At 46.6% G+C, this 27,088-nt stretch overlaps 4 protein-coding genes across 5 annotated transcripts; 1 reads left to right on the top strand and 3 right to left on the bottom strand.

Annotated features, from left to right (window-relative positions):
- On the bottom strand, window positions 1–9,398 carry LOC117845266 (AP2-like ethylene-responsive transcription factor At1g79700). Of its 2 annotated transcripts, XM_034726238.2 has the most exons (8): window positions 3,550–9,398; window positions 3,342–3,424; window positions 3,026–3,034; window positions 2,797–2,885; window positions 2,611–2,684; window positions 2,425–2,475; window positions 2,184–2,260; window positions 1–945 (listed from the first exon to the last, which is right to left on the bottom strand). In XM_034726238.2, the coding sequence occupies exons 1-8, from the start codon at window positions 3,999–4,001 to the stop codon at window positions 338–340; spliced, it is 1,443 nt and encodes a 480-aa protein (XP_034582129.1). In that variant the 5' UTR covers window positions 4,002–9,398; the 3' UTR covers window positions 1–337. The 2 variants fall into 2 exon arrangements, with proteins under 2 accessions (XP_034582129.1, XP_072148328.1); XM_072292227.1 differs by lacking the exons at window positions 3,026–3,034; window positions 3,342–3,424; window positions 3,550–9,398 and having other exon boundaries at window positions 2,425–2,496.
- Window positions 9,399–9,548: 150 nt separating this feature from the next.
- LOC117845267 (uncharacterized) lies at window positions 9,549–12,232 on the bottom strand. Its single transcript, XM_034726239.2, has 3 exons — window positions 11,915–12,232; window positions 10,011–10,160; window positions 9,549–9,834 (listed from the first exon to the last, which is right to left on the bottom strand). The coding sequence occupies exons 1-3, from the start codon at window positions 12,131–12,133 to the stop codon at window positions 9,757–9,759; spliced, it is 447 nt and encodes a 148-aa protein (XP_034582130.1). The 5' UTR covers window positions 12,134–12,232; the 3' UTR covers window positions 9,549–9,756.
- A 4,463-nt stretch (window positions 12,233–16,695) lies between these two features.
- LOC117844563 (probable monogalactosyldiacylglycerol synthase 1, chloroplastic) lies at window positions 16,696–21,525 on the top strand. Its single transcript, XM_034725265.2, has 8 exons — window positions 16,696–17,299; window positions 18,116–18,288; window positions 18,933–19,094; window positions 19,196–19,337; window positions 19,429–19,653; window positions 20,013–20,075; window positions 20,190–20,264; window positions 21,153–21,525. The coding sequence occupies exons 1-8, from the start codon at window positions 16,781–16,783 to the stop codon at window positions 21,387–21,389; spliced, it is 1,596 nt and encodes a 531-aa protein (XP_034581156.1). The 5' UTR covers window positions 16,696–16,780; the 3' UTR covers window positions 21,390–21,525.
- Window positions 21,526–23,071: 1,546 nt separating this feature from the next.
- LOC117844564 (aspartyl protease family protein At5g10770) lies at window positions 23,072–25,769 on the bottom strand. The gene is made up of 2 exons (XM_034725267.2): window positions 25,192–25,769; window positions 23,072–24,487 (listed from the first exon to the last, which is right to left on the bottom strand). Exons 1-2 carry the CDS (start codon window positions 25,337–25,339, stop codon window positions 23,193–23,195), a joined length of 1,443 nt encoding a protein of 480 aa, XP_034581158.1. The 5' UTR covers window positions 25,340–25,769; the 3' UTR covers window positions 23,072–23,192.
- Between the last annotated feature and the right edge of the window lie 1,319 nt (window positions 25,770–27,088).

Genomic DNA, 27,088 nt, shown 5'->3' with positions numbered 1-27,088 from the left:
TGTTTGTGAATATATGTGTATATATGGTTGCTGTTTTTCTTTATGTCAGGATTCAGGAATGAAACAAATGAAACAATCTCTTGCTCGCTCACACTCACTCTACCTCAGGTTACCAAGGTGAAAAAAAAATACAATCTTAATTGTTCAGTAAACCTCACTACCACTGTAAAATCTCTCAACAGACTAGGTGATATCTGTCTGTGCTACATCCTGCTCTTGTTTGTGTTTCCCTCACCATTTCTTGGGGAACCTTGTGATCCGATTCTGCTATCGACAAAAAATCATATTATGAATTAAAAGTAATTAACGGCCCATAGTGTAAATCGAGCCTGATGAGCTACAAGTCCAGCTCGAAGTGGAACGCCGGCGACGCGTACGCGGCGAGGTCGCCGAAGAACAGCGCGTCAACGTCGACGCCGACGCCGACGCCCGCGACATCCTCGCAGCCGAAGAACGTCTGTATGTCCTCGGGGAAGCCGCACTGCGGCGAGGCGGCGCCGCCGCCCCCGGCCGCCTGATGCTGCGCCTTCGTTGGCGGCGGCGGGGACGGGGACGGCGTCGGCGGCGACGAGGACGAGGACGTGGTGGCGCCGCTCTCGGCCGCCGACGTGCGCTCGATCATCTCCTTGAACTTGGGCGACTGCAGCAGCAGGCTGAGCGCCGAGGTCGTGGGCGTGTGGCCCAGCGACGTCCTCGGCGGCAGCGGGAACTCCGCGCCGCCCTGGTGCTGGAACGCGGCGGCGTCCGCTGGCGGCAGCAGCTGCTGCTGCGCCAGGCCGCCCAGCATCGGGTGCGGGTCCTGCGCGGCGGCGGCGGCGGCCACGCCGTCGGCGCCCGGGCGGAGCCACTTGATGTAGCGGCTGAGGTCGAAGTTGGTGACCGCGTTCAGGCCACGGTACTCGATCGCCGCCATGTCGTAGGCCATCGCCGCCTCCTCCTGCGTCGCTGCCGTGCACGGAAAAAGGTCCACGTTGTCAACAACCGATCAGGCACCGAAAGACGCAATTTTTCCAGAGAAATTTGAACGTATTCTCTGAGAATCGCTGCGATTCTTCCTGAGTTTATTATTTTGTTAGCTGTGAACTCATGGATTTCATACGAATCTTGCAAATTCCGTCAAGGAGCCATACATGGACTCTTGCCCAAGGCTATCCTGAACCTGATCAGGACGTGTCTGAGAGTTTCAGTAGAGGATTAGGTGCAAACTGCGTACGTAGCGCACCCACCGTGTCGATCTTTGCTCCACTAGAGTGGTGTACTACTGGTCCTACACCTCCTCCTTTTTATGAGTATTGATTGCGGCTAATCTCAGTGTTAATGGATGTAGGCTCCGACAAGTGCAGAGCGGCACAGGGGGGCCGTTGGAAGTTGGTGCTGCTGGCCCCGGCCGGGGGGGTCGACGTCAGTGAGGTGAGGTCACTGCATCTAATCTCCCCCAACTAACCGGAATTCAAGTTGCTGCCAAATGGCCCAAATGACCTCGCCTCCTGCATCATCAGTTCATCACCAACTGCTTCATCTAGACCATTTCCCAAACCTCGTGATCATTCATGGACTAGCTAGTAGTTCATATTTAAATCATGGTGGACAGTTTTTTTTCTCTCTCAAGAGTGCTACGTATATTTCTACGCATAGGGATAGAATTTCTTTGCAAGAATTCAGTACAGGAGAATTCCAAACAGGTGCTCCAGCACTCGGAACACGTGTTGTGCACGCGCCGCTGTTGGAGTCAGCCATTACAATCGGAGGAGGATGCAGGAATTGGTTGGGAATTCATATGGTCAATCAATTCGTACCCCGATGTGACCGATGGCACATTCGTCGCTAGGGCCGGGGCCACACCCGCACATACCTGTACGAGCGCAGGCTTGCTCTACAGTACAGTTGCCGCCCGAACGACTTGCACTTAACACTACTCGGATTTGGCTTGGCATACGGCAAGTACGGAGCCATAATTCATAGCTCCAAAAATTGAGTTGACTCTATATTACAAAATGGCTCCAAACTTAGTTCACTTTATGTAGCTCGAAAAAACAGTGCACTTTATCTTATAGTATAGATAGAAAAAAAAATTTGGTGCACCTTAACAGGGCTCATGGATTGCGATAAAAGAAAATCGTTATTACTTTGTAGTGTTGTATATTCCAGCAAAGCGGTTACTTTTTGCAAGGAAATGAATTTACCGTAAGTGCCGAGGTAGAGATACTTGTTCCCGAAAACACGACCGATCCTCGCCTCCCATCTCCCGTTGTGGTGATGTCTGTAATAAAGATTGACGGTGCATATGAATTTGTACTAATTTTATTTGTATTCCAATTCTACTACATGTATGCTTGAGGATCGTTTAGAACAAAATGGTTTTTCCACTATTTTCCCAGCCAAAAAAGAAGGGTTTCCAATAAGCCGTAGAGATCGATCAATTACCTTGCGACGCCTCTGTATTTGGAGACACCTCTGGAGAACCCGCTGCTTTTCCTGCGGATAAATTTCATGGACCTGATTATTTTGGTTAAGCATAGACGTAAATTCGGTATTGCTGATCGATAATATAAAATGATCACTGATCGAATTTGTTGTCAAACTAAAAAAAGCCTTGTATAGTACTCCTACCTCCTCAAGGATCCAATGTACTCCTCCCTGGACTGCCCCTCCATCTCCTTGAGCTCCTCTTCGTACGCAGACGCCTGAGAGATGTCACGAGATGGCAGCAGAGAAATAAGCCGAGGAACTTGAAGCTGTTGTAAATTGTGTGCTGGGGTGGTGCCGGCGCGTGCGACAAATGAATTTTGGCGGTACCGGGAAGTTGAGGATGGTGTCGGGGCCCCAGTACTTCAATGCCGCCAAGTCATACGCCCGCGCCGCTGCCTCCTCGTCGTCGTACGCGCCTGCATGCCACGCACACAGACGACGGTGAGCAACACGCGTCTTCTTCTTTTTCTTTATGTGTATATAGAGATAGAGAGAGAGAGGAGTGTAGCTATAGCTCCTCTCGTGTCATGCCAAGGTCGTGACTCGAGAGCCTCACCGAGGTAAACTGCATGCACCAACAACAAAAAGAGCAGCAAGAACAAGATGGTCAGAGTCCTATTCTGATGAATCATCGATCTCACTGCTTAATCAAACAGCTTCTGTGATTAAATAAGCTTGTCACAGTATTACTATCTTAAATATTCCAATAAGCTACTCCTACTCCTATGCTATGCCTTTTTATATGGCCCCCCTTGGTAGGAGGATCGGACATAGCATCGTGATCTTGGCTGGGGACCGTCGGCCTGCTGCTACGCTAGCGCGGTAAATAATTCAGCAAGCAGAGGAGAGAGGGGAGGATTAAAAGCACTGACCTTGCTTGCCCTTCTTGTTCTGGGACTCGTTCCAGCTGTTCTTGTCCCACAGGTGAGCCTCGAACCGCCCCGTCCACCGGTGCCTGCATGCGTGCCACCGGAGAAGCGCCGCCGTGAGTGATCAGCAGCGGGGAATTAATTCACAGCGGCGGCTGGCTGACAGGCCACGGCGCCGTGAGCTCTAGCTTTAGCTAGCCAACGGACTCACCGTGTGACGCCGCGGTAGATGGAGCTGCGCTGCGAGGGGGACTCCCGGGGCACGCTCTTCCGCGTGCGCTTCGGCTTCGCGCGCGGCCCGACGTCTCCTGCGGCAGCGGCGGCGCTGGCGGTGCTGTTGCTGTTGGTGGATGAGGCGGCGGCGCTGTTCTTGCGCGGCTTGGCCATTGTGAGTGTGTGTGAGAGAGAGAGGAGAGGGAGAGAGGTGGGTGGCCAACTATGGTGGCCTCTGGAGGTGGCCGTTTTAAAGATGTGGAGAGAGAGAGAGGGAGGGAGGGACTGAGGGAGGGCTCGGTGATGGGGCGGCAAAATTAGTTGGTGTTTGGAGAGCAGGGCAAATGCCAAATGAGCAGAGGAGGTAGAAGGACGGGAGAGAGAGAGGCCAGCCGGCCTTTCTCTCTCCTCTCTCCCCTCTATCTCTCTCTCTAAAATTTTCTGATCCATCTGATTGGCCGGCTAAGAACGGCGTCTTGTTGTCCCTAGCGAGCTTGTGATACGGCGAAGCGCCACGGCCAGATGGGAATCATCTGATGGTGATCCTTGCGCCACGTCGTACGCGCAATCCTCCCCCGTCCTCCTAATTCCGCAAGCCATGGAGCCTCCCCATCTCCGCAAGCAAGATCACCACTTTGACCGAGCTCCACTACGACATACACAGATACACTCCGCAAGATCGCGATGCTGCTTTCAGCCGTCACGTACCAAAGTCCGGCGCACCGTGAGACAGGCTCAGATCAGATCAGCGCCCACATTTTCCACGTTTTTTTTGCTACTTTTCAGCAAGCCGCATTGAGCTCCATCCATCGAGAATGCTATGCTAGGAGCCGGTTTCCCTTTGACGTTCTGACAACAACGTAAAAGGGTCGTGTTCGTCGATAATGGGGGCTTTTTTACGGCCTTACTCGACGCTGCTGCAGGTACTGTACTATGAAAACAAGAGGGATGGAGAGGTGACGGCAGAGAGAGATGGGAAGAAAATTTTGACAGAGACTGGTATATGGTGCATGATGAAAGTAAGGTGTTCATCACTGATCACTTGTTCTGCATGCTGCAATGTTGGTGAAGAATGGCACCGCTTTTATGTAAATCCTGTTGTCCGTTATCTCACGGTTTTGATGCTGTAAAGTGTCCTGGAGGCTTTATTCCCGTTTGGAGTGTGGAAGGAAAATGTAGGAACTCGAGATGATTCGGTTCTAATATGCCTCTTTGGGATTCAACTGCAAACTCTACCTTGTCATCTGAGAAATTATTTCGGAACTCCTGTGGAATTTCTTGATGTGTTTTGAAATATGTATCTTTCCCTCTGTGGCATCCAAACACTTCCCTGAATTATCTGTGTTCTCAATTCTTGTGAGAATAATGTCAAAATAATCTTGTTCCCTGTGAGCTCAAACAGACAAACAACAGGCAACATGCTGCTTCATTTGACCAAACATTGGCTCAAGCGTCAAAAAGTCGCATTCCCCAAGTCTTAGCCCCATTTCTCATCGAGATAGCAGCCACCATTCATGGTGAGCTGTGAGCATTATTCCGCGATCCATTAGCCGTCGTACGGATTTCTCCGAGGCAACAATGCAAGAATTTCCGCGGAATCAGAGGAAAAACGCAAACCAAGAATGATGGTTACCTTCGCTTTTTCTCCGAGCGAATGTTTAAATTCTTCGTAAAAACAACTTGAAACAGAGACTTTTTGTTGACCTTGACAGAAACCGGCATTGTCGGGCTTCTTATTTTTCCATGTACTTCACTTTTCTTTGGAAAAGTACAAATGTTTTCATACTTTTGAGGGAAAATGAGTTTGGCAATAAGCAGACAGCGATATCGTGAAGGAGGAAAGAGTGAGCCAGTGTCACGTTTGACTGACCCGGGTATATTTCCGTCGCCAATATCACTTTATTCTTACGTGGAGTGAATCATTTCCCTCAAGAGGAAAGAGCCCCTTGAAGAATATGGGCTGGAATTTATGACGGAATTGAGCAACCCCCAACGAATTCCGACTGTCCGGTGTCACGATCCGCCTCCCTCCCTTAAAACCGGTACATTCTCCCAGTTAATGACGCCGCAACGGGCCAACGGCAACCCGTGTTGTCCATAGTGATACCGATGTAGGAGTACATGCACATCCATGACCATCACCGGAGTCGAAGCCGCTCGAGTCTGAACTCCACAAAGATTCAAAGTATGTTCAGAAACTGAAGCAGGCATGTCAACCTGCTGATGGGACAGGTACCTGTGCCGAGCCAAGCACTCGTCCAGGTACCACCGCAGCGGCGTGCCGTACTTCCAAGATCGCTGGCTTGACATGTTGTTAAATACCAAGTAGCATAGGATTTTGAAACGCGGGAATGCTACATATGATGCGAGTGAATGGTGAAACAATGCAACAATGTTGGAGGAAAATGAAGTGAGAGTGGGCAAAGGAAAGGGTAAAGGGGGGAGGAGGCAAGAATTGGGCTTCTCTAAGATCTAGGATCGGCCTCAAGTTTGGTCTCCTAAGGAGTTGAGGTTAGGATTTAGGAATGCATCCCAACAAGAATTTTGATATCCTTATTATGTAAAAAGTGATTCTAATAATACTCTAAACCTCTTACAATCCAGAGGTGCTCCAGAGTACAGTAAAACTGCACCAAGTTATCTAAGATTGGCTTACAGTACATTATACTCAAAGCATAATAAATAGTATAATGAGCCTTTTCATCCTGTCCAACTGGTGAATTCATTACCTTGTTGTCAATTGCCAGCTGGACATAAAAACAGCCAAGCATTCAACTGTACTCAGTGACAATAGAAAAAATCTAATTTATTTTGCGTACCTTGCTATCTAAAGAAAACCTTTTAATGAGACGATCCCCACCATGATTTTGCAGATGGACAATTCTTAATGCCTACACCTGATGTTCAGTTCAGGACCGCAATGGCAACTGGGGGCAAAAGGACTTGAAGTCAGCCACCTGCGTCCCAAACCAATCTGATTGCGAGAGTCACACCTAATACGCCCCAGCAGCTCCCGGTGACCAATCAGGTTCAGCATGCCTCGCTCACCATGCACCAAATGGACTAATGATGTTTCTTATGGTTGGACTGGACAGAGTAAACCAGCACCACACGCAAACCCAACTCTGCACCATTATTTTGCAGAGTGCTAACACAAATTCCGACAATGCCTTAAGATTCCCCAGTTGACAAGCAAATGGATCCCCTAATGTATTTGTGTGATTGAGCTCCATGCATAGGGATATTTGGGGCATGACAAATTTCCCAATGTGCGCATCATTTTCATCCAGTTCTCAATAGCAGCAGTAATAAAATAAAATAAAATAGCAATCCAAATCTCCCGTCTGGATGGGACAGTATGAGCGATTTGAGAATGTACCTGAAGAAATGGAGAGTGGGCTTGTCAAATCATAACTATTTATTGGATGATTAGAGATGACCTTGGGTTGTCTTTCTTCTCTTCACCTCCATGACTTCTTTAAATGTCCTGATCAATCATCACATAACAAAAAGGTAGGTTTTGATCATTTGATATACCAGGTCAGTTTTCTCTGAATATGCCAGATAAAGAAATAAAACTGCAAAAACTCATAGGTAAGTCTTCTAATCATGAAGATATATAATTTCAAGCCCCCCTATCAAAGGTAAAGGTACAGACAACAGAGATTACAGAATCCTATACACTGAGACATTATTTTGCAGATACGCTGTATAAAATCCATATATCTAATGCAGACCTTTCACATTTCAGGGTAACGCTTATATGCCATAAAAGTCACAATCAATTCATACAACTCCAATCAATTGTCGTTTTGTTTTGCGCTGCAAGTTCTATCAATTGCACTGGCAACCAAACAACAGCTTTGGCTACTTCCATTTGGAGGATCTGTGTTGTATGGCTCAAAGCAGTCCAATCCTTGGTACAATTTTTGTCTTAACTGCTGACACCATCTCTACCCCATAGCCAAATGAGCCCAACAGAAAAGATAAAATAGCCCGCAACAAAATATAAAAGACAATAGGGAAATATCAATGCATCATCCCCTTTTCTCAAAATCATCCACCTTAAGTTTTGCCCAAGATAAAAGCTCCCAAAGAAAGATTTGATGGCATATGCATACAGCCTCATACAATACAAAATAGTATAAAATTGTGGTTACAAGTTAATCAGCAGAAGCACAAAGCTACATTGAAAAGAAATAAATTTGGAACAGAAAACATACAGACACTGCTGATTCGTTAATGTTTTGAAATACTGCAATATACCTTGGCAATATGCATTGCTCAACCATCAGCATAGATCTAGAAATGACCATTTTGGAATTTCCAACATATTAACCAAATGGACAGCAGAGGTAAACAAAACCATCCCTAGAATAAAAGCCATAATTGCTGAGGACAAATAACTGAGTTGTCCATAGCGGTATAACAATATTGCAAGCTCCATGATTTGTACTTCACAATGTTATCCCTTCCCTTCAGATCTTTTGGATAATTTCATTTACTTCCAAAGGAAGAAAACAGTAAGCATAGGGTAGATAGAAACATTGTCCTTTGTGTACTTGGCCCTAACGCATAGGTTAAGAGGCAGTTCCAAAGCCAACTAATAACTTCATTCAGTAAACAGCTATGGAATGATTAGATTTTTAAGTCAAGGCAGTAAGTCCATGAATGACCATATAAAATTCATTTAGCTAAGGAAAATGCTGCAGACCTCAAAGTGGTGCTGAAAGGGATTTTGGCATCTTCAGTAGTTTACTACCAGAAAACACAAAAGCACACCACAACTATTTAGGTTTGCATCGGGCAGCTTTGCTCTCATCGAATTTCAGATTTAAAAAGTAACAATTTTCTGAATTTAGAAGCCAGCTCAGTTTGATCTAATATTTGTTCCTGGCAACAGACAGATAAAACCTACCCTTTCATCTGATAGGAAATGATCAGATATATGGTGCCAAACAATTATCAGAAATATGTGCAACCACGCTGACAAAGAAATGCACATACTCAAATAGTTTATCCATAAGTCGTCAAAAGTGCTCTGGCAGTGTGAGAACGGGTTTGTTTGCTTAATACAAAAGCAGCATATCCTTCCAAGTTCCAAAAACATTTGGCTACTAGAGAAGCTACAACGCACAAGGATTTGTAGACAGCTAATCCGACGTTGATCTCAACTGGAAGTATTTTCTGCATATGGATTAAAATGAACAACAACACTCAATACTGTTGTTGCAAAGAATGCCAATATGCAACTACAGCAGGGCAAATCTGTGTTTCCAATGATGATTTGGCTTGAAAATTTCAAGGTTGCAACATCTACTGAGGTAAGTAACTGGAAAAGCAACAGTTACTACGGGGTGAATCCCACTACTCCTGTTACAACTAGCCAAAGTGTTCCAATTTGCAAGGGCCTATTTGTAACCTATTAAACTGACAATATTAAAATGAAACCATGCAAACTTGTGATCCATAGATGTTAAACAATTTACTGCCTTTTCTCATTTTACTTTGGGGGCCTGTACATATTTTAGAAGGTTGGCTCTTTTGCCTTCATATGTCAAGTTATTGGCTGGTGCTAACATGAGATGAGACCATTCTCTGATTTATAGTTAAATTGCAGTTTATTTCACTATTGTAGACTTACATGGCATTTTTCCATGTCATGGCCTAAGTAAATCTGGTTGAAGAAAAGAGCTAAGAAAACATAAATGCTGACATAAATTATCTGATCCCATGATTATACAATACATTAAAGAAAAAGAATATAACTGGAACAGGAAACATTGTATTGTGCATATGAAATTATGAATAACTTAAACAGAAATGGTAATAAATTTCCTCACCGTGATGTTTAGATAATAATAGTTCCCTGAATAGCACTATGCATCTTCATCTTTTTACATACAAAACAAGCAAGAGAAACGGTATGTCCTACTTTTCTGCATGTAGCTCATTGCACAAGAAAAGATGCAGAGTACAGAGGTAAAATCTGCGAGATAGAGCGAGAAATACCTCTTGCTACTCATATTCTTATAGAAACGGTATGTAGAATAATTAACAACATGTCAACATAGGCATGGGACTGATGCAGTTACATGAAAATAGTAGTGCCATAGTTACATATGGAGAATATGGACACAGGTTCATACAATTAGCTATTTTACTGAGAAATGGTAAAATTTACATTATGATTGATTTCCTTAGCTCATTTGTCAACAGGAGGCTCTTCAAGCCACTTGGCACGAAACCCAGTCCCTTGGCAATCAGCACAACTTGCAATACCCTGGGATAGAAGAATATCTTATGTAAGTTAATATATTACTTCATAGTCATGTCAAATGAACGTGTTCATGGAGCGCAAAAGTACTGTACAGGTACAGTATACTTATTTCACATTAAGTGTTCTGCATTTAGATGTATTAGCAAAATCAAAAATGAATGGCAAGGTACACAAACAACCTTTCCAGAGCATATCACGCATGTTGTATTTCTTGAGGGTACTTCACACAACATGTTGTTGCCAAGGATAAAGAAACCTGTGCCTGCACACCACTTGCACTCCACATGGCCAGCAGATTGACAGGAAGAGCAAGAAATTGGTCTTGGTTGCTGCATACCAGATCATGAATGTTAGACTGCAGCACAAGACTGAGCAACTAATAGCACTGCTGCAGATAGAACAAAAGATTAGGTTTGCCCAGTTCTGATCAAATTTAATTCTCTTCTCTAATCACCAGCCTGGGATGATGAAATAACAAGAAACTTGGGACCTTTATTTAGCTGCCCTCTCGGTAAGGTGTCCACAATTTGATTCATAATAAATAATGCAATTATAACTTTTAAGCAATGTGCATCATATAATTAACATTGTATCTCTTTTATTAGTTATCAATTTATTAGTTTGAGCTTTGGAGAACTAAAAGCAAGCAATTAGAAGAAGTAGCATTTCCATTTTCCAATCCATCTTCTCCAAATTAGGTTATTGCCACATACATGAACAAAATCCAACAGCATGATCTTCCAAAACTTTGGAACACTTCTCCTTCTTTTTTACACACATGTAATTGAATTAATGAATCACTCCTAGCATATCAAATATGCCTTAGAATGAGGGTTAATTTGTTGAATACAACACCACACTCTGCAAAGCTAAAGTATTACAAATTCTCCCATTAGTTATCATATAAGAAAAAAAAAGTCGTAATGCTTCTTTTAGAAACTCCTAATGAACGAAGCTGTTCAATGCTCTTATGCTCGCATAGAGATATGCAAAGTCAGTAAAGGATGAAGAAGGTAAGTCTTTTGAAAGAGGTTCTACATAGCTTAATGAACTGGTAGTTTAAACTCACTCAAATGGTGTGGGTTCTTAGCTTGGGCTTCACAAGGAAACTTGAAGTCCCCCAAATTTTACAAAATCAAAGCCTTCTTCTGCCACACATGAGAGTTGGCTAAGCGTTCTCAATGAAGCTAAGAGGGTGTTGATTCACTACCATGGATGGTTTGCCACTGCACTAGGCATGGGCCACAAGGTTGACCAAGTAGCCTGTTGTTTAGTACATGACTAAATGCATGGTTTGCTGCAATTTCTTAGCTTCTGGCCTCAGCTGCCATACACCCTTTTTCTCGCCCAAACTTACTGTGAGTATGGTGAATAATTTGTTTGCCATGAGTTGTGGCATGCCAGAATTTTGGCACGAGGAGCTGTTTGGCAAAATGTGGCGAGGAGTTGAAACCCTTCTCAACCAACTTCTCAGAAGAGCTAGCTAAGCTCCCCAAATTAGCGACTTAAAGATCTGTTGAGGAATTTCACATGAAACCGTCCAACTCGTAAGGAAAGTCTGTATAGAAGACACGCATCATTATGTCTGATTCATTACTCATCCCACTCATTTCTAGTATGCCCGAATGCATGCACCCAAAATGCTATGAAGCCCTTCTTCTTTGTTAAAAAATAAACAGTATCTTACATTTGGATTAAGAGTTCAACATCTACATAAACTATTCCTGGAATCTTCTACCAACAGAGGATAAATGGATGTTTGAATCACCAATGGCAACAGCGTATTTGCTGTCCTCCTTTGGACACATAATCAATCTTTCCCGATAAGGGTGCCAAATTCAGATGATCATCAGCTAGAGAATTCGCCACAACCATTCAGTTTCACATACAAGGCCCCAAACCCAGATACTGTGTTGCACTTGCAACATACACCTTGCACAAAGGGGCGCAATCTAGCCACGCGCCCACAGCCACGACCATCGAGTGTTCCTAAAATGACTACAACAACTTGACGCATCACATGCCGGACCGATCGAACAAACAAACGTCACCGAACAGCGAGTTATTAGGGAGTCTGGGGAACCTGGGAGATGAGCCAGGCGCGCTCGATGCGCTTGGCGAAGTCGGAGGAGCTCCCCGGCGAGTTGACGGTGGAGGCCATGGGAGCGACGAGCCGGAGCCCTGGCGCCCGCCGAGAAGACCCAGGACAGGGCTTCCTGAAGCTTCCAGGAGGGGCGGCGTGGCGGGGGAATGGAGCGAAGGAGGGCGCGTGGGCCCCGCAGGTGGTCGCCGGCGTCTGCATCAGTCGGAGGGGCTCCGCTTCGGGGGCCGTAGAGGAGGGGCGGGGGAGGAGGAAGGAAGGGGAGAGGTTCGGGTTCCGGGCCTCCTGTCCTGTGGACCAAGCGCGTGGTACTGGGCTGAAATGGCGTGCTGGTATGTGACTAACAGGTGGGCCAAAGATTGCGGCGGCATAGTAACGGGTCGTCTTTGGCTGGCTGGCCGGTGTGGCGTCCTGGACTCGCGCCGATGGAAACTTTCTGCACGAGTCACACGGTAGCAGGCAGCAGGACGAGTCCTCTCAAAGAAAAATGTAGCGGTGAGGCGAAGAGGAGGAATTCATATTTTTCTGTGGCTGCTCTCAAAGAACAAACTGCTAACCAGAGAGAATCTAGCTAAGAGAAGAAAACTAGAAGACAACACTTGTCTTTTCTGTGCTGAAACTGAACCTGTTTTTGGGTGTGTGGTTGCCCAACAGATTTGGGTAGGACTAGCTGATATGGGTGGCACAGATGGCTCTAGGGATTTTGAATATGTGGCTAGATTTTGGATGAGTGATAAGAAGCATTGTGTGATGAATATGTTTTGTGCCGCGGCCATGTGGGCTATTTAGAAACCGAGGAACTTGATATGTTTTCAGAACTGCAGGTGGAAGGACCTCTCGCGGCTTTGGTGGAGTATGTCAGGAATGCTCAGGAATTGATCCTGCTGTGCCCTGCAAAACATCTGGAGATACAATGCATGGCTGAGCAGCTTGGAGGCGCCGGCGACGATGCCGGGGAGGATTTGTTGGAAAGATGGTGCTTCCTCATGATCAACACCAACCCGTAAAACAGGAAAAAGGCAAAGAAGACGGTAGCAGGGCTTCCCAGTTGCTACCAGTACTCCTTTTGTGTGCAGCTAGAGAGTGATGGTCCAGTTGAGGTGAATTGAGTAGGTGGCTCTCAATGTAATTGGAGTGTTGTAGTACTGTTGCTTAGCTTGTTGGCTTTTTAACAGTTCTTAATGCCTGTGTGGGGCTTGAGGCACTGAAGATGTAACTGCTTAAACCTGTTTGTCCTGTTTGCAATGGATATGGACAGGGTCTGTTTCTCCTTAAACTCTAAAAAAGAGAGGGGGGGAATCCAAAACTTATACCCAAGTGAATATCTTTTTTCACCTGAAATCTGGCTACTGAAACGCAAATGCCGAAAATTAAATGGAATTACCAGGGCTGTAAGTGGCATTTTTGGCATCGTTCTTAATCTGAAATTCTGAATGTACTACACGACCTAACTATCACTAGAACGCTAAGCTCCCTTACATGTAGCGCTAAGCTTAAACATAAAGTACGCACATACGTGACAACCTATAAAAGTTTCAACGAGTTTCATATATACAAATATTTTATTGAAACAAATTGAGCTTGATTTGATTAGATTCCTTTTTGTGGTGAGATCCATCCACTCAAGGTTGAGTCCTTGACTCAGCATGAGTATTCGCAAAAAAAATTATAAATACATTAGACAGATAATTAAACTTAATACCACATGAAACCAATAGTATTTTTCATACTTAGTATAAATTGTAGTCAAGGGAAAAACCTACAAAGTTAGCCATTAGTTAGTAAGGTGTTTTGGTTTTGTCCTCACTTCTTCAAACTTGTATAATTTCGACTAAGTTCATGAAAAATGTACTAAAATTATAATATCAAATAAGCTTCATTAAATCTATCACGAAATGTGTCTTGATAGTATATTTATTTGATATTATATATTTTAATATATTTTCTTAAACTAGACCGAAACTAAAACAGTTTGACTTAAACATATTCGCACACCTAGCACAATCATAATAGGTCAGCTTTTCTTGGCCAATCTTGGAACCTGCCTTGTTGGCGCATATCATAAGTCTCAACTTTTTTTTTTGGAACAGGAACCTTGATATTACCCAATATGGTAATATGTGCATATATCAGTACACATCAAAGAAATAATAGAAGAGCTAACATTTACCAAGGTAACAATAAAATGTGAGAGTATCTCCGGGAACGTGAGGACACCCGAGAGCATGAGTCCAACTTTTAGAGGCAACTCCTTTTATTTGTTGCTAGGCCTCACTAGTATTTATGGGTGAGTTTTAGAATAAGATGATCATGATTTTATATAAGAGCAACTCCAAGAGTTCCTCAAAACGAGGTATTGGAAACTATGCTAAAAATATTTTCCCCAAAAAACATATCAGGACACAGCAAAACGCTAAAAACTACCTCCAATAATTAAAAAAAAGACCACATCGTTATAATTGAGCCCATTTACACCCGGCCCATGGCACCAGGCGAGCCACCAGATGCAATGATGTGCTACCAGGAACCTGCAGTAGAGAGTGATACCTGAATTAGCATCTGCAATTTGACTTAGGAAGAGAAGCTAATCGGGCCACGAGGAGACAAAATCTCACCATGAGTCGGCCACTGGCGTGGTCTGTGCCGCCGAGAGGATGGCCTGCAGGCACCGAATCGAACATTAAGATCTGATGCACAAATCGAACGGCTTCATGATTAGTGAGTGAGTCTTGCAAGCGGCGGAATCATTAGGAGAAGGAATTTGAAGCTTTTCTCACATTGGCGCCGGCCTGGAGGAGCCTGAGCACGCAGTGGATCTTGCCGTGCATCGCCGCGAGCATCAGCGGAGTCTGGAGCACAAACAGGAAGCAAGCAAGTAGAAAAAAAGATGAGATTTTTGTTCTTTCCGGGGGTAAAAACAAAAGAGATTTTTCAACAGCTAGCAGAGAGATCCTTGCAAGTTGCAAAAAAAAAAAGGCATCAGTTTGAATGGGATCCAGCACCTGCTTGTGCCGATTCACCATGGTGTGGGTGACTGGAGAAGAGGAGCGACCTCGATGCGCCCATTGGCAGCAGCGATGTGGAGCGCGGAGAGGCGGTCGTAGAGCATGGCGCAGCGCGCGAGGGAGGGGTCGGCGGCGAGGAGCGCGGTGAGGGCGACGAGGTCCCCGAGCTGCGCCGTGCGAAAGTAGTCGTGCTCGTCGCCAGTGCGGGCGCAGCTGACGCCGTGCCCCATGGGGCAGTGGCGGGGGGCGGCGCGCGGCGCGGGGCGGTCGGCGGGTGCTGCGGGACGGCCCCGGCACGGCGACCGGCGCTTGGTGCATGCACCCAGGAAAAAAACACGCGCGGGAAAGAGGTCGGGGGACGGATTGGGAAGTGCTCGAAAATATCCGCGGCCAGGGTGTTTTTCGCATCGCCGATCTTTTAGAAAAGTTTTAGGGGGATTCTTGAAGTTTTTTTTCCTTTTTTCCCTAAAGAAGGTATGGGGTAAAGATTAGCAGCCTTTTGGAGTTGCTCCAAGAGCAGCTCCAGCAGCTCCCCCTAAATTGCCCTAAAACCTTATTTAGGGGAAAAATAGAAAAAACTTATATCCAACCGCTCCCCAATCCTTCCCTAAAAATGCGCGGACGCTAAAAACACCTCCATCGTCCCGCATATACGCGGGAGTCCGATCCTTCCCCAATCCCTCCAACTGCTCATTCCCGCATGCTGATCTGTTTCCGCGCATGATCTGATTGTTTCCGAGAGCCTCGCAGGAGCACGATTGCATGGAGCCTCCACTCAAGTTCACGTGTTTGGTGCTGCCATGACAGATACATGGAAGCCTACACGTTGAGCACACAGCAACTTCTCAAGACACGGAGCATCCTCGATGACGAGTTCTTGAAACTTGAGTCTGAGACTCTGAGCTGCTGGAGCGGGGGGAAGCGGATCCCTTGCATGGGCCGCCGTCGGGGTTGTGGCACCTACAGGTGGTGGCGCCGTGGAGGGTGGCCGAGAAGCGGAACGTGGACGCCGGAGGTGTTGGTGGTTGCTCCGGAGCCGGCCGACGATGATCACAGAACTCGATCTCCTGAAGGTTGTCGAGGGCGGTGAGCTTCTCTGTGCCAAGAAGTAAGTGATCGTTCTGCTGTTCGCTGATATGTTTTTAGGAGAAACATTTTTAGCATAGTTCTCAATATATCGTTTTGGGGAAGAATTTTTTAAGGAACTCTTGGAGTTGCTTTAAGGGGATCAATGTCCTAAAGGAATTGCATTTGGAAATAGAGTGCGTACTTCACATTTTCCACCGTTTGGAAACAAGAGTCGTACTACAAGGTTGTCAATACTGAGTTGTTAATTACGTCATCTTACTTGTACTAAATATAAGAAATTTTATAACAATATCCAACACATGGAAGAAAAAAAGTGAAGTATATCAAACAAAGTTGCCCACGAAAACATAAACATAGCTAATTAATCACATGTAACATGTCTCACTTAATTTTGCCGACTTCACATTTGTATGAGTGGTTAGGCAGAATCTTTTACACTTTTCAGGACCATCTTTTGCCGGGTCACAAGCTCACAAATTGCAAAAACAAAGACCTCGCTGGTCATGAGCCGGAACCCACATCAAATTCACACGCCTTGCCAACTCTAACGGCCACCGACCGCGACCGGGTGGGACGCCACACGGACCCAACCCAACAAGGCAACAACCCCATCGTCGTCACGAACAAAACCCGACGCGCATCCCTCTCCCCGGCTGTGTGGCTCACCTTCCCCTCTCCCCCACACCACCACCACCACCGCACTCGAATGTTTCGAGACTGAGACCTCCTCGGCCGCCGCCCGCACCGAGCCGCGATGCCCGCGCCGACCGCCGAGCCGGCGCTCCCGGCCGCCTTCCTCTGCGTCCCTTCCCCGCTCCTCTCCGCGCCCCTCCCCGGCGCCGCCTTCTCCGCCTCCCCCGCGCCCTCCTCCCACCATGCCTCCTTCCTCCCGCGCCCTCCGCGCGGCGGGGCCCGCGCGCTCTCCGCCGCCATCTCCGCCCCGGGCCCTGCCTCCACCGCCGCGTCGCGCCTCCACCGGATGTGGGGCGAGTTCGCGCGGTTCGTGCGCCTGCACGGGAACCAAATCTCTCCACTCGGGTTCGCGTCCCTCGGGCTGGGCCTCGGCGGGGGCGAGGGCGGAGGGGGTAGCGCCGGCGGTGGGGGAGGGGGCGGAGGGGATGTGGATGCGGTAGGCGAGGTGGAGGAGGCCGCGGCGCGGGCCGAGGCGCCGAAGAAGGTGCTGATCCTGATGAGCGACACGGGCGGCGGGCACCGAGCGTCCGCCGAGGCCATCAAGGCCGCCTTCACCCAGGAGTTCGGCGACGACTACCAGGTGCGGTTTCGTTCCCATTTTCTTCGCTATTGATTTGCATAGTACTTATTGCACATCAGCACATGTAACATGTTGCTCTCTAGGCTCTGCGTACCATTAACAGTAGCAGTGTACCACTATAGGTTTGTACACTCTTAATAGTGTCACCACATTATATGTTGTACGGTGCATTATCAAACTCTGCAGTCTTGCTTGAATTATCCCATTATAAGCTGTAAGAACTTGAATGGAGCAACTGATTGGTGATTTGATTTTGCTGTTATCTGTTTGGCATTTAATAAGGTTGCCTACCCTGTTAGGTCGATGTGCTCACTGCAACTAATTGTGAATAAATGGTTTCGCACGGTACTGTCTTTGCTATGCTTGTAACCCTACCTTTTTCTGATGCTTTAGCATAATGCTGTGTTGACGCTGTCCTTTTAGTGGAGAAGAAGGATGTCCTTTTGTTTGCAAGGTAGTGCTCATTGGTATCACTGAGTCACAACCTATCTTTGTTGGAATGATAAAATAGTCAGTACTGATATGACACATGATGGTTTAGCTTAACTTTAGTGCTGCCTTTGCTGTCTATAATAGGATAAGGAGTCTAGGCAGTTGGCACTTCTCCACTTGTGGTGGCTAGTGTCTTTATGCATTGGCTTAATTCTTAGATATAGAACGATGAGTTACAGATTTGTGTTGTTCACTCTTGAGAACTTTTGTCAATATTATTAGAATGAAAGAGTTACAGATTTGTGCTGTTCACTTTTAAGAACTTTTGTCAATATTAATGTTTATAGGTTTTGTTTTATTTGTAACAAAGGAACTTTGCTGCAGGTATTTGTCACTGATTTGTGGACCGACCACACTCCATGGCCATTCAACCAACTGCCTAGGAGCTATAGTTTTTTGGTGAAACATGGACCCTTGTGGAAGATGACATACTATGGTACTGCACCGCGTGTAATTCATCAGCCACATTTTGCTGCAACATCCACATTCATAGCAAGGTTACTAGTTACATCACAAAAAGTTCTATTTTACATCATGGAAGGGTCTTCATAGTTTTCTCATTACATTCATGAATTACTAGACATGTATATTTGTAGTGCAGAATAAGGTACACTGTTTTCATATAATTTTGCTTAATACCACAGTGTTTACACTTCTAGATGTTGTCCTTGTACAGCTGCAGAGTAACCACTACGCAATTTAGATTAGGAAAATTTGTTATGGCCATTTTTTATTTTTTTCTTTCCCTTCTATATATTTATTTTATTTGCGTGAGTTTTTTCACCCCAAATTTCCTGCTTCATTCTAGAGTCAAAAGCAAAAAATTATGTGCCTGCGGTATTTGACCTGCAACTGCCCATTATGAACTAAAGTTCTCTTAATATAAAGTTTTTGAAGAACAATGATAATCATGAAGAACAATGATGACCACCTTCAGTATTCCAGACCATTTATATCCTAGGGCTTTTGTCCTACCATGACTGCTTGTGATGGCAAAATGATGTGTCTGTAGGATTCACAAATCCTGCTTGAGAATGTAGACCATGGTTACTTCATGCAAGTTGTGTTGTACTGTAGCTACCTCTTCTTTTTTTAAAAGTAGGGTAGCTATATAATTAGAAATTGCCACTTCTTTGTGCAGAGAGGTTGCAAAAGGCCTAATGAAGTACCAACCAGATGTAATTATCAGTGTACATCCTTTAATGCAACATGTGCCCCTCCGAATTCTAAGATCCAAAGGTCTTTTGGATAAGATCCCATTCACTACAGTTATTACAGATCTCAGCACTTGTCACCCAACATGGTATGCTGGCTTCAATGTTCGCTTAACTGTTCTTAGTTTCTTACCACAATGTGAGACATACACCCTTACAATGAAATAGCTATTCTATTGTTGTACTTTAGGTTCCACAAGCTTGTCACTAGATGTTACTGCCCATCAACTGAAGTGGAAAAGAGAGCACTAAAAGCTGGACTTAAGCCCTCACAGATTAAAGTCTATGGCCTCCCTGTTCGACCCTCTTTTGTCAAGCCTGTTCGACCAAAGGTACACAATCAGCTAGTGTCTGTGTAGCATCTACTATTCTGAATCTTTTCCATCTGTCAGAAGTTACTGACTGTACTGTCTATTGCTATAGGATGAACTGCGAAGAGAATTAGGCATGGATGAAGATCTGCCTGCTGTTCTATTGATGGGTGGGGGTGAAGGGATGGGTCCTATTGAGGCCACTGCTAAAGCGCTTGGTGATACTCTGTATGATGAAAACCTAGGGGAACCTACTGGTCAGATACTTGTGATTTGTGGACGTAATAAGAAGCTGGTTAATCGATTGCAGTCGATAAGTTGGAAAGTTCCAGTTCAGGTACTCCCTATAAGCTGATTTGTAACATCTAATAATTTTAACATTATAACTGTGTCGTTTTACCAGTTCCTTGAGTTGCTCTTTCCTCAGCAAGACCATTTTTGTCCAATCTTTTCAACTGCGTAGATAGCTTCAGTGAACTTAAGCCAAGCCACATTATTCGTGGTAATTAGGCAAGCAGCAATTGCATATTACGAACTTAGAATACATGAGCCTGTTCTGTTTATTGTGGCAAAAACATTATCTGGACATAGTGAACTGAATATGTCTCTTAACTAAAAATGTCTCTTGTATTTCAACCTCCAGCAAGTTATACACTATCCAGATTTTTTAATCCTTGTTTTCTATTTAAAATCTAGGTGAAAGGTTTTGTTACAAAGATGGAAGAATGTATGGGTGCTTGTGATTGTATCATTACCAAGGTACGCCTTACATTAGCATCTCATGTTCAAATCATGCACTTTGTATTTGAATATGTGATACAACTTTCGTGATTGGTGGCGATGTCATAATACATGATTTATGTTGAATTTCAGGCAGGGCCTGGTACTATCGCAGAGGCGATGATCCGTGGTTTACCAATTATTCTAAATGATTATATTGCTGGGCAGGTATTTTCTTTAGCACCCATTGTAGAGTCTGCTTGATTTGTTTTTCTTTTCACGGTGCTGATCCATATTGTTGTTACCATGTGCCATTTTGGCATTTTGCTGTCCTCAAATATAGGCTGTCAGAACATTGAATTAACCCCTGGGCCATTGACCAATTTCTATGTTACAAATCTTAGAGAAGTGGTTAGTTAAAAGTCACTTAAATAGCATGATGCCTTACTGCTATAGATTCATGTACCATCGAGCGCAAGCTTAGCTACAAATCATGGCCTTGTTCTTTTATGGATACATATCCGAAATTTACTTGCCCATTGAAGATTATCATCAGTTTGTTTCATCGTGGTTCATGCCATATGACCTATACAAAGTTATAGGTATAAGCAAATTGTTACTTGCATTGCCATAAGCCTATACCCTTGGATGGTGCTAATGGAAGGAAAGCCAGTCTAGTCTATGTTCTGTTGAGACCAGTCAAATTGACCACATTGGTTTTCTACTAAAGGGCGAATTCAGAACATCATTTGACCTTATTTTTGGCAGGCCAAAAAATTAGATGTAATGCTACTTCTTGGGCACCCAAGGGGCAAAGCCTAAAATCTTAAAAAACTGAGATTCAAAGTTTGGGAAATGGAAAACCTTAATTTTTGCATATACGCTGGGTAGGATTCTTCCTATTTCTTCTCCCCCCCAATATAACTTGCTAACCGTGCAATATGTCACTTATTTCTGTATGCATCAGATTAGTACTTTTTATTTCTTTGGCCAGTCGATGAGGCATTTTATCATGTCAAGAGTGAAACATATCAGCAACCTAGTACATCTCAATAAACCTACGAGTATTAACTTTGTTAAGCACGATGTCTTATCACAAAAATTATTTATTCACAGGAAGCTGGCAATGTTCCCTACGTTGTTGAAAATGGATGCGGGAAGTTCTCGAAATCTCCAAAACAGATTGCAAACATAGTCGCCGACTGGTTTGGCCCAAAGTCGGACGAATTCAGAATTATGTCCCAGAATTGCCTCAAACTTGCTCGCCCAGATGCCGTGTTCAAAATCGTCCACGACCTGCACGAGCTGGTCAGGCAAAAATGTTTCGTACCCCAGTACGCATGCGCAACATAAAAGGTCGTTTCTTCCATTTTTTTTAGTTTGACATTTTTCCCCATGCGGCACTAGTTATAGCTGATTGTGAGGATTGGAAATATTAATTGATTTCAAATGTCTCCATGAGAGCAATGAAATTATTTGAGCTCTCTAAGTTTGTTTCCCCACTCAGTTCGCTCGTGTATTCAGATCAGAACTGTTGTAAATGCAAAGGTCTGGCCAGGTCTGGAGCTTTGAGTGGGTCTAGACCTCTAGGGTTCCAAGCTCCCGCCCAGTGAAATTCCCAAGGGCTTATCTGGAAGACATGGATTTTCTTCAGATGATCGAGTAAACAATTCATTTGCCCACATAAATTATTTGAAGCGACTGCATCTTATCCTCGAGAGGTCGTGGTAGGATCTGGTCAAGTCAAACATGGGAGCTCTGTCCATCTACTGCTTACTTGACTGACACTTCCCTGATTCATGAGCCCCATCACCCAGTGGCACTATTCCTGCATGTGGCAAATCCCCTGTCCTCTGATCTAAGTGTCAGGCGCTCATCCTAAACCCCTTCGAAAATACTAGCGTCACCATGAGCTGGAGGATATGAACGAATTGTTTTGGCAACGTTATAGCTCATGCGGATGCGGCAGGTCTCTTCCTTCCCTCCCTGTGGCCTGGCTCTGGCTCACAGCCTGTTCCTTGGTCGCTTGCGCTGCCCGCACCTCACCCACCGAAGGGCGGCTCCGGCACGCGGGTCAGGAGGGGGGGACACCGTCAGGTCAGGTGAGCTCGTTATGCTTAGCGACTGTGCTGTACTGGTTTCACGGATTGTGCGTCCGTGATCGTACTATAACTCTTCTTTTTTGTTTTTGTAGTTTTTTGGTTTCTCAAGTATAATGTTTGTTCTCAAGTGCATGACTGAAAATGGGAAGCACCCTACCTTTTTTAACATTGCATGGACTCTCCTGTAAAATAACTATCTCTAGTGTGTAGTGTCAAACTTTTACCACGGTTTAAAATGGAGATACACAACTCTGCGCATTTATAAATAAACAATAAATAAATGTTTACCTACAACCTATTCCTATGCGAGAATTCGCGCCATTAGTTTGTACTCCGACCGGCAGTGGGGGCGGGTTCAGATTTACCAAAGTGACGCTAGATTTTCTTCATTTTTCTTTTGTGATACCGATGGAAAAACCATCATGCGGCATGATACGATCTGTATTCTGTAGCATCACATTCCTGCACAGTGCGTGTGTGTATATATATTCCCCGTGAGCTGTTCTCTTGCAGGTGTCCTCGAATGGAAAGGCAGCGACGCCCTCCATGTCTGAATTCTGACCACTAAAGGGCCGGCATCGCCTGATCTGCTTTTCAGTTGCATAAAAAATTTATAATACCGCATCCCTCTCTCATGTGCTTCTCGACATGTCTTATACAATTTGTCAGGGCATTGCGTAGCTCCTTTCATAAAACAGCTGGAAACTGGAATTCCTACGTTTTTCACTGATTTGTTTCTGCCACAAGGCTGTATAGATGGATGTTCTTGCAGCAGGGTTTAGCTGACAATTGCCCAGTTACATTACCTATGAGTTACAAAATTAAACGCAGAACCCCACTGGTTTCTTGCAATGCAATTGATCTTGGATGAATGGCAAAAGGAATTGGCATAAAAAAACAGATACTCCAGAAGCAATCGTGGATGCTTGTAGATTTGCCAGCAACTAAATACTGTATTACCATTTGCCAATCACCCGAGGTAATCTCGAAACAAATCTGCAAGTATAGAGATATTCACATATATAGCTCGTGGCTTCCCCAATCCCAGTCAAAGTCAAATGTACCCACAAGCCTCCTGTGCGAACCCGACCTGCGACGCCGAGGTGTCGAAGATGACCCTCAGGTTCTTCTGCTGGTAGTTGCCGATGATGGAGGTTTCGTACTCGGATCCCAGGGCGGCCATGGCCAGGCACACCTGGGAGGAGTCGCTGCTGACGAAGTAGAGCACGCCGCTGGAGTCCACCTCCACCTCCACGCCGCCGTCGAACACGAGCTTCAGGCTGGGCACCTGGACCTCCCTAAACCCCGTCATGTTGAAGCAGGTGTCGAGGATGGAGAACGCCGGCGCCTGCGGGTACTCGGCGAACTGGCTCAGGAACTCGGCCTTGACGGCATTGTAGATTGAGGGAACGAGGCTGGTGATCACGGTCCCGGAGTCGACGATCACCTTGCCGGCCGAGAACCCCGAGGATTCCACCTCCTGGCCTCCGACGGTGATCCCGGTGAGGTTGAGGAAGTAGAACGGCCCTTGCAGAGGATCGGACACCATGGAGGCGTACACGATCGGAGTCGAGTTCCGGTACACCGACGAGTCGTCGCCGAGGACTAGGGAACCCGACGAGTCGGACTCCTTCAGTGGCAGGCAGTAGGAGAAGACGCCGCCGAACTGGTCCATGGTCTGGGAGACCAGCGAGAGCTGGCTCCGGCCGAGCCCCATGAGGCCGGAGGTGCCGCCGAACGGCGCGCCCTGGTTGCTGGTGCCGCAGCCGAACACGAAGCCGTCGATGGCCTCCCCGGCGAGGCTCAGCTCGTCGCGCGCCAGCACGCCGCGGGAGTAGGAGCCGTCGCGGTAGCTGAGCGTGTAGCCGCAGGCGGCGGGCTGGTCGCCGCCGCACGCTGCCGCGGGCCCCGACATGCCCGCCGCCACCCGCAGCGCGTCGCAGGAGGACGAGTTGCACGGCACCGCGGCGTAGGATGGCGACGAGGTCGGGTCGAAGAGGGGGTCCTGCTGGTCGTGGCACGACTCGCACGGCGCGCACTGCACCCAGGTGAGCTCGCTGGCCGTGTCCACGATCACCGTCGCCTCGCCGCCGCCCAGCCCGACGGTGGCCACGTAGTTGAGCGTCCGGAGCTTCGCGCCGGAGGTGACGGGCACCTGCGCCTTGGACGCCGCCACGGCCGCCGCATCATTCCCGATCAGCCGGTAGCTCTCGATGCGCCGCTGCAGCGACGCGACGCGCGCGGCGTCGGAGGACAGGAGGGCGTCGGCCTCCTCCTCCCTGCTCTTGCTCGGCGCCGAGCTGAAGCTGTGGTGCCTCAGCTCCAGCACCGTGGCGCCGCCCACCGCTCCTGAACATTCCAACCAAATCGAGAGTGAGTGAACACCATGGTCTACGGGGATGAAGAAGAGTCACGATTCTCTCTCTCTCTCTCTCTCTCTCTCTCTCTCTCTCTCTCTCTCTCTCTCTCTCTCTCTCTCTCTACGCGCACACACTTCAGCAGCTGAAAAATCTGCGATGGTGTCACCACCTACCACATGGAAATTTAGTAATTTACTATTCTTATCGTTGTTTATGTAATCCGTCCACATTAAAAAGTACTTGGGACGTGCTACTTCTGGCACTGCCGGAGGCCTGACCCCCAAAACCGAAAAAGCACCATGGAAATCGCATCGCATTCCTCGTGACAGTCCCATCTTGGCGGCCTCCATTTTTTTCATGTGAAAGATGAGTTCTTGTCTGTTTTGTTTTTCCATCCAATTAAGGTGCATTTCTAACAGTAGCATTCGCACAATTTCCAATCAAAAGCATTTCCAGAACGGGAGTAAATAGAATCCACAGCACCTCATTCGCCAAGAATAGAAACTATCCATGAATTGAATGGGATTGCCATTGCTGGTGCATTGGGACTGACTGAATCTTTCTGGCGTCCCCCAGCCCCGACCACCCATTGATTCCTTCTCATCCATCCAAGAACGCCGGAGAAACCAAGAAACGAAGTAGAGACTAGAGAGAAGGGGGAAAGGAAGGATAGTGATTTATGAGGGAACTTACTTGACCTCAGGTGGTGCCTCCCCTGCAAGGCTCTCCTGCTCCGGCTCCGGCTCCCCTCCTCCAGGCAATGCACGCCGCCATTACCATTACCACCTGTCGCAGCAAGAAGAAGCAGGAGCAGAGCAGCAATGCAAGCTCCCCATGCCATCACTCGCTCAGCTCAGCTCAGCCGCGATTCTTCCCCTCCACTTCACTCTCAAGAAGAGAGAGAAAGCGGAGGAGGGAGGAGAGGGGGAAGAAGAATGAAAGATTCTCGGTGGCGTGAGCAAGTGAGAGGTGAGGTAGGCTTGCTGCGGCGCATGGGAACAAAGGCGCAGCAGCTGGCGGCTGGCCGCCGGGTCGGGCGTGGGGTTGCGGTGGTGTACTCGCTGTGGGTGAGGAGAGGAATTATTGGGGGCTTCACATGCATGTCCTCTTGCTCGCCCGCAGCACCAGACAGTGCTCACAGCGCAGCACTCTCTCTCTCTGACCCGGTGGGGTCCATCCCAGGCCCTCGCTGCTGACACGTTTCTTTATTACCAGCGCAGCAGTATAGTAGTGGTAGCATGAAGTAGTCAAGTAGCCATGGGGATGGATGGAGGGAGAGGGAGAAGTCGAGAAGAGGAGGAGTATCTTGTGGTGAGGAAAAAGAGGCCGGGAGTTTAGTCATCAGAGTGCGTGGGTGGACGCATTGAAAACCGGGCGTAAGTGACATTAATGTCCGCAGCAGGGGCGGGTCGGGGGGGTCAGCGAGCGACGCAGCCCCTCCTTGTCTGGGCGCGCGCACTGTAGCACGGAGAAGAAGATGCCACGAGCGATCGAGTCGCGAGCCCGTGGAGGAAGACGACCCCCCCAGTCCCCAGAGGGCCAAGCCAAGGCGTTGCACTGGCAGCAATGCACTGTGCTACTTGGAGTGGAATTGATGAGCCTCCGAACAAACGAGCAGACGGAACAGTGGCTTGTGTGTGCCGCCGTGACGAGACGAGCGAGCTCGATCGATCGGCCTCGCATGTGCTGCATGCTATGGTGTAGGACATCCCGCCATGTGAAGCGGCAATTGGCAGCGTAATGGGGACCGAGACGACTGATGGTATTTCCTTCTTCGGGTGGTACAACTTGGTAAGGCAATGTCGGTTGATGGGTCGTGTGGGCAGGAGACGTGCACTGTCTGGTCTACTCAGTTCTGACGGTAACGCAATTAGCGCGTGACACTGGAAGAAAGATCGAAGTGTTTGATACGAGGCGCTAAACTTTAGCGAGGTCATATCGGATATTCGGATGCTAATTAGAAGGATTAAATATGAGATAATTATAAAATTAATTGCACAGATGGAGTCTAATTCGCGAGACAAATCTATTAAGGCTAATTAATCCATCATTAGCAAATGGTTACTGTAGCACCACATTGTCAAATTATGGACTAATTAGGCTTAATAGATTCATCTTGCAAATTAGACTCCATCTGTGGAATTAGTTTTGTAATTAGACTATGTTTAATACTCCTAATTAGTATCCAAACATCTAATGTGACAGGTGCTAAAGTTTAGCAAGGGGGTATCCAAACACCCCTTAGTTAGTGGGTTGATTACTTGATTTGATGAAGCACCACAACAATTGTCATTACTCTTTAGACTCCTCCGGGGGGGTGTTTCCTATTGATCCTTACTCCATTCAACGATATATATGTCGGTGTTTAGATCTGGCAATCTACCGAGGGGTACCCGAGGTAGTGTTTTATGCGTGGGGCTCGCCGAAGACCAGGAACTCGAAGGTGAACTCGAACACACGATTTAGACAGGGTCGGGCCGCTTATGTCGCATAATACCCTATGTCCTGTGTGTTGGTTGGATTGTATTGATCGATCTTGTTTGGAGGGGGTTCCTGCCTCGCCTTATATTGCCGGGGATAGGGTTACAGG

This window comes from Setaria viridis, chromosome 2 (genome assembly GCF_005286985.2).
Source record: "Setaria viridis chromosome 2, Setaria_viridis_v4.0, whole genome shotgun sequence".
NCBI classification, from domain to species: domain Eukaryota; kingdom Viridiplantae; phylum Streptophyta; class Magnoliopsida; order Poales; family Poaceae; genus Setaria; species Setaria viridis.
The sequence above is the reverse complement of the archived record's forward strand: the minus strand, read 5'-3'. Positions and strand labels throughout refer to the sequence as shown.

Bases quoted from the DNA above. Each gene is read 5' to 3' on its own strand.
- LOC117844564 (XM_034725267.2), bottom strand. From the start codon at position 25,339: ATGGCATGGGGAGCTTGCATTGCTGCTCTGCTCCTGCTTCTTCTTGCT. The intron at 24,488-25,191 runs GTAAGTTCCCTC...TGGAATGTTCAG, and splicing joins GAGGCACCACCTGAGGTCAA to GAGCGGTGGGCGGCGCCACG.
- LOC117844563 (XM_034725265.2), top strand. From the start codon at position 16,781: ATGCCCGCGCCGACCGCCGAGCCGGCGCTCCCGGCCGCCTTCCTCTGC. The intron at 19,095-19,195 runs GTATGCTGGCTT...GTTGTACTTTAG, and splicing joins AGCACTTGTCACCCAACATG to GTTCCACAAGCTTGTCACTA. The intron at 19,338-19,428 runs GTACACAATCAG...CTATTGCTATAG, and splicing joins TCAAGCCTGTTCGACCAAAG to GATGAACTGCGAAGAGAATT.
- LOC117845266 (XM_034726238.2), bottom strand. From the start codon at position 4,001: ATGGATCAGAAAATTTTAGAGAGAGAGATAGAGGGGAGAGAGGAGAGA. The intron at 3,425-3,549 runs GTGAGTCCGTTG...GCACGCATGCAG, and splicing joins ATCTACCGCGGCGTCACACG to GCACCGGTGGACGGGGCGGT. The intron at 2,261-2,424 runs GTAATTGATCGA...TCTTTATTACAG, and splicing joins AAATACAGAGGCGTCGCAAG to ACATCACCACAACGGGAGAT.
- LOC117845267 (XM_034726239.2), bottom strand. From the start codon at position 12,133: ATGCAGACGCCGGCGACCACCTGCGGGGCCCACGCGCCCTCCTTCGCT. The intron at 10,161-11,914 runs GTTCCCCAGACT...TCTGGTATGCAG, and splicing joins GCGCCTGGCTCATCTCCCAG to CAACCAAGACCAATTTCTTG. The intron at 9,835-10,010 runs GTTGTTTGTGTA...CTTCTATCCCAG, and splicing joins GCGTGATATGCTCTGGAAAG to GGTATTGCAAGTTGTGCTGA.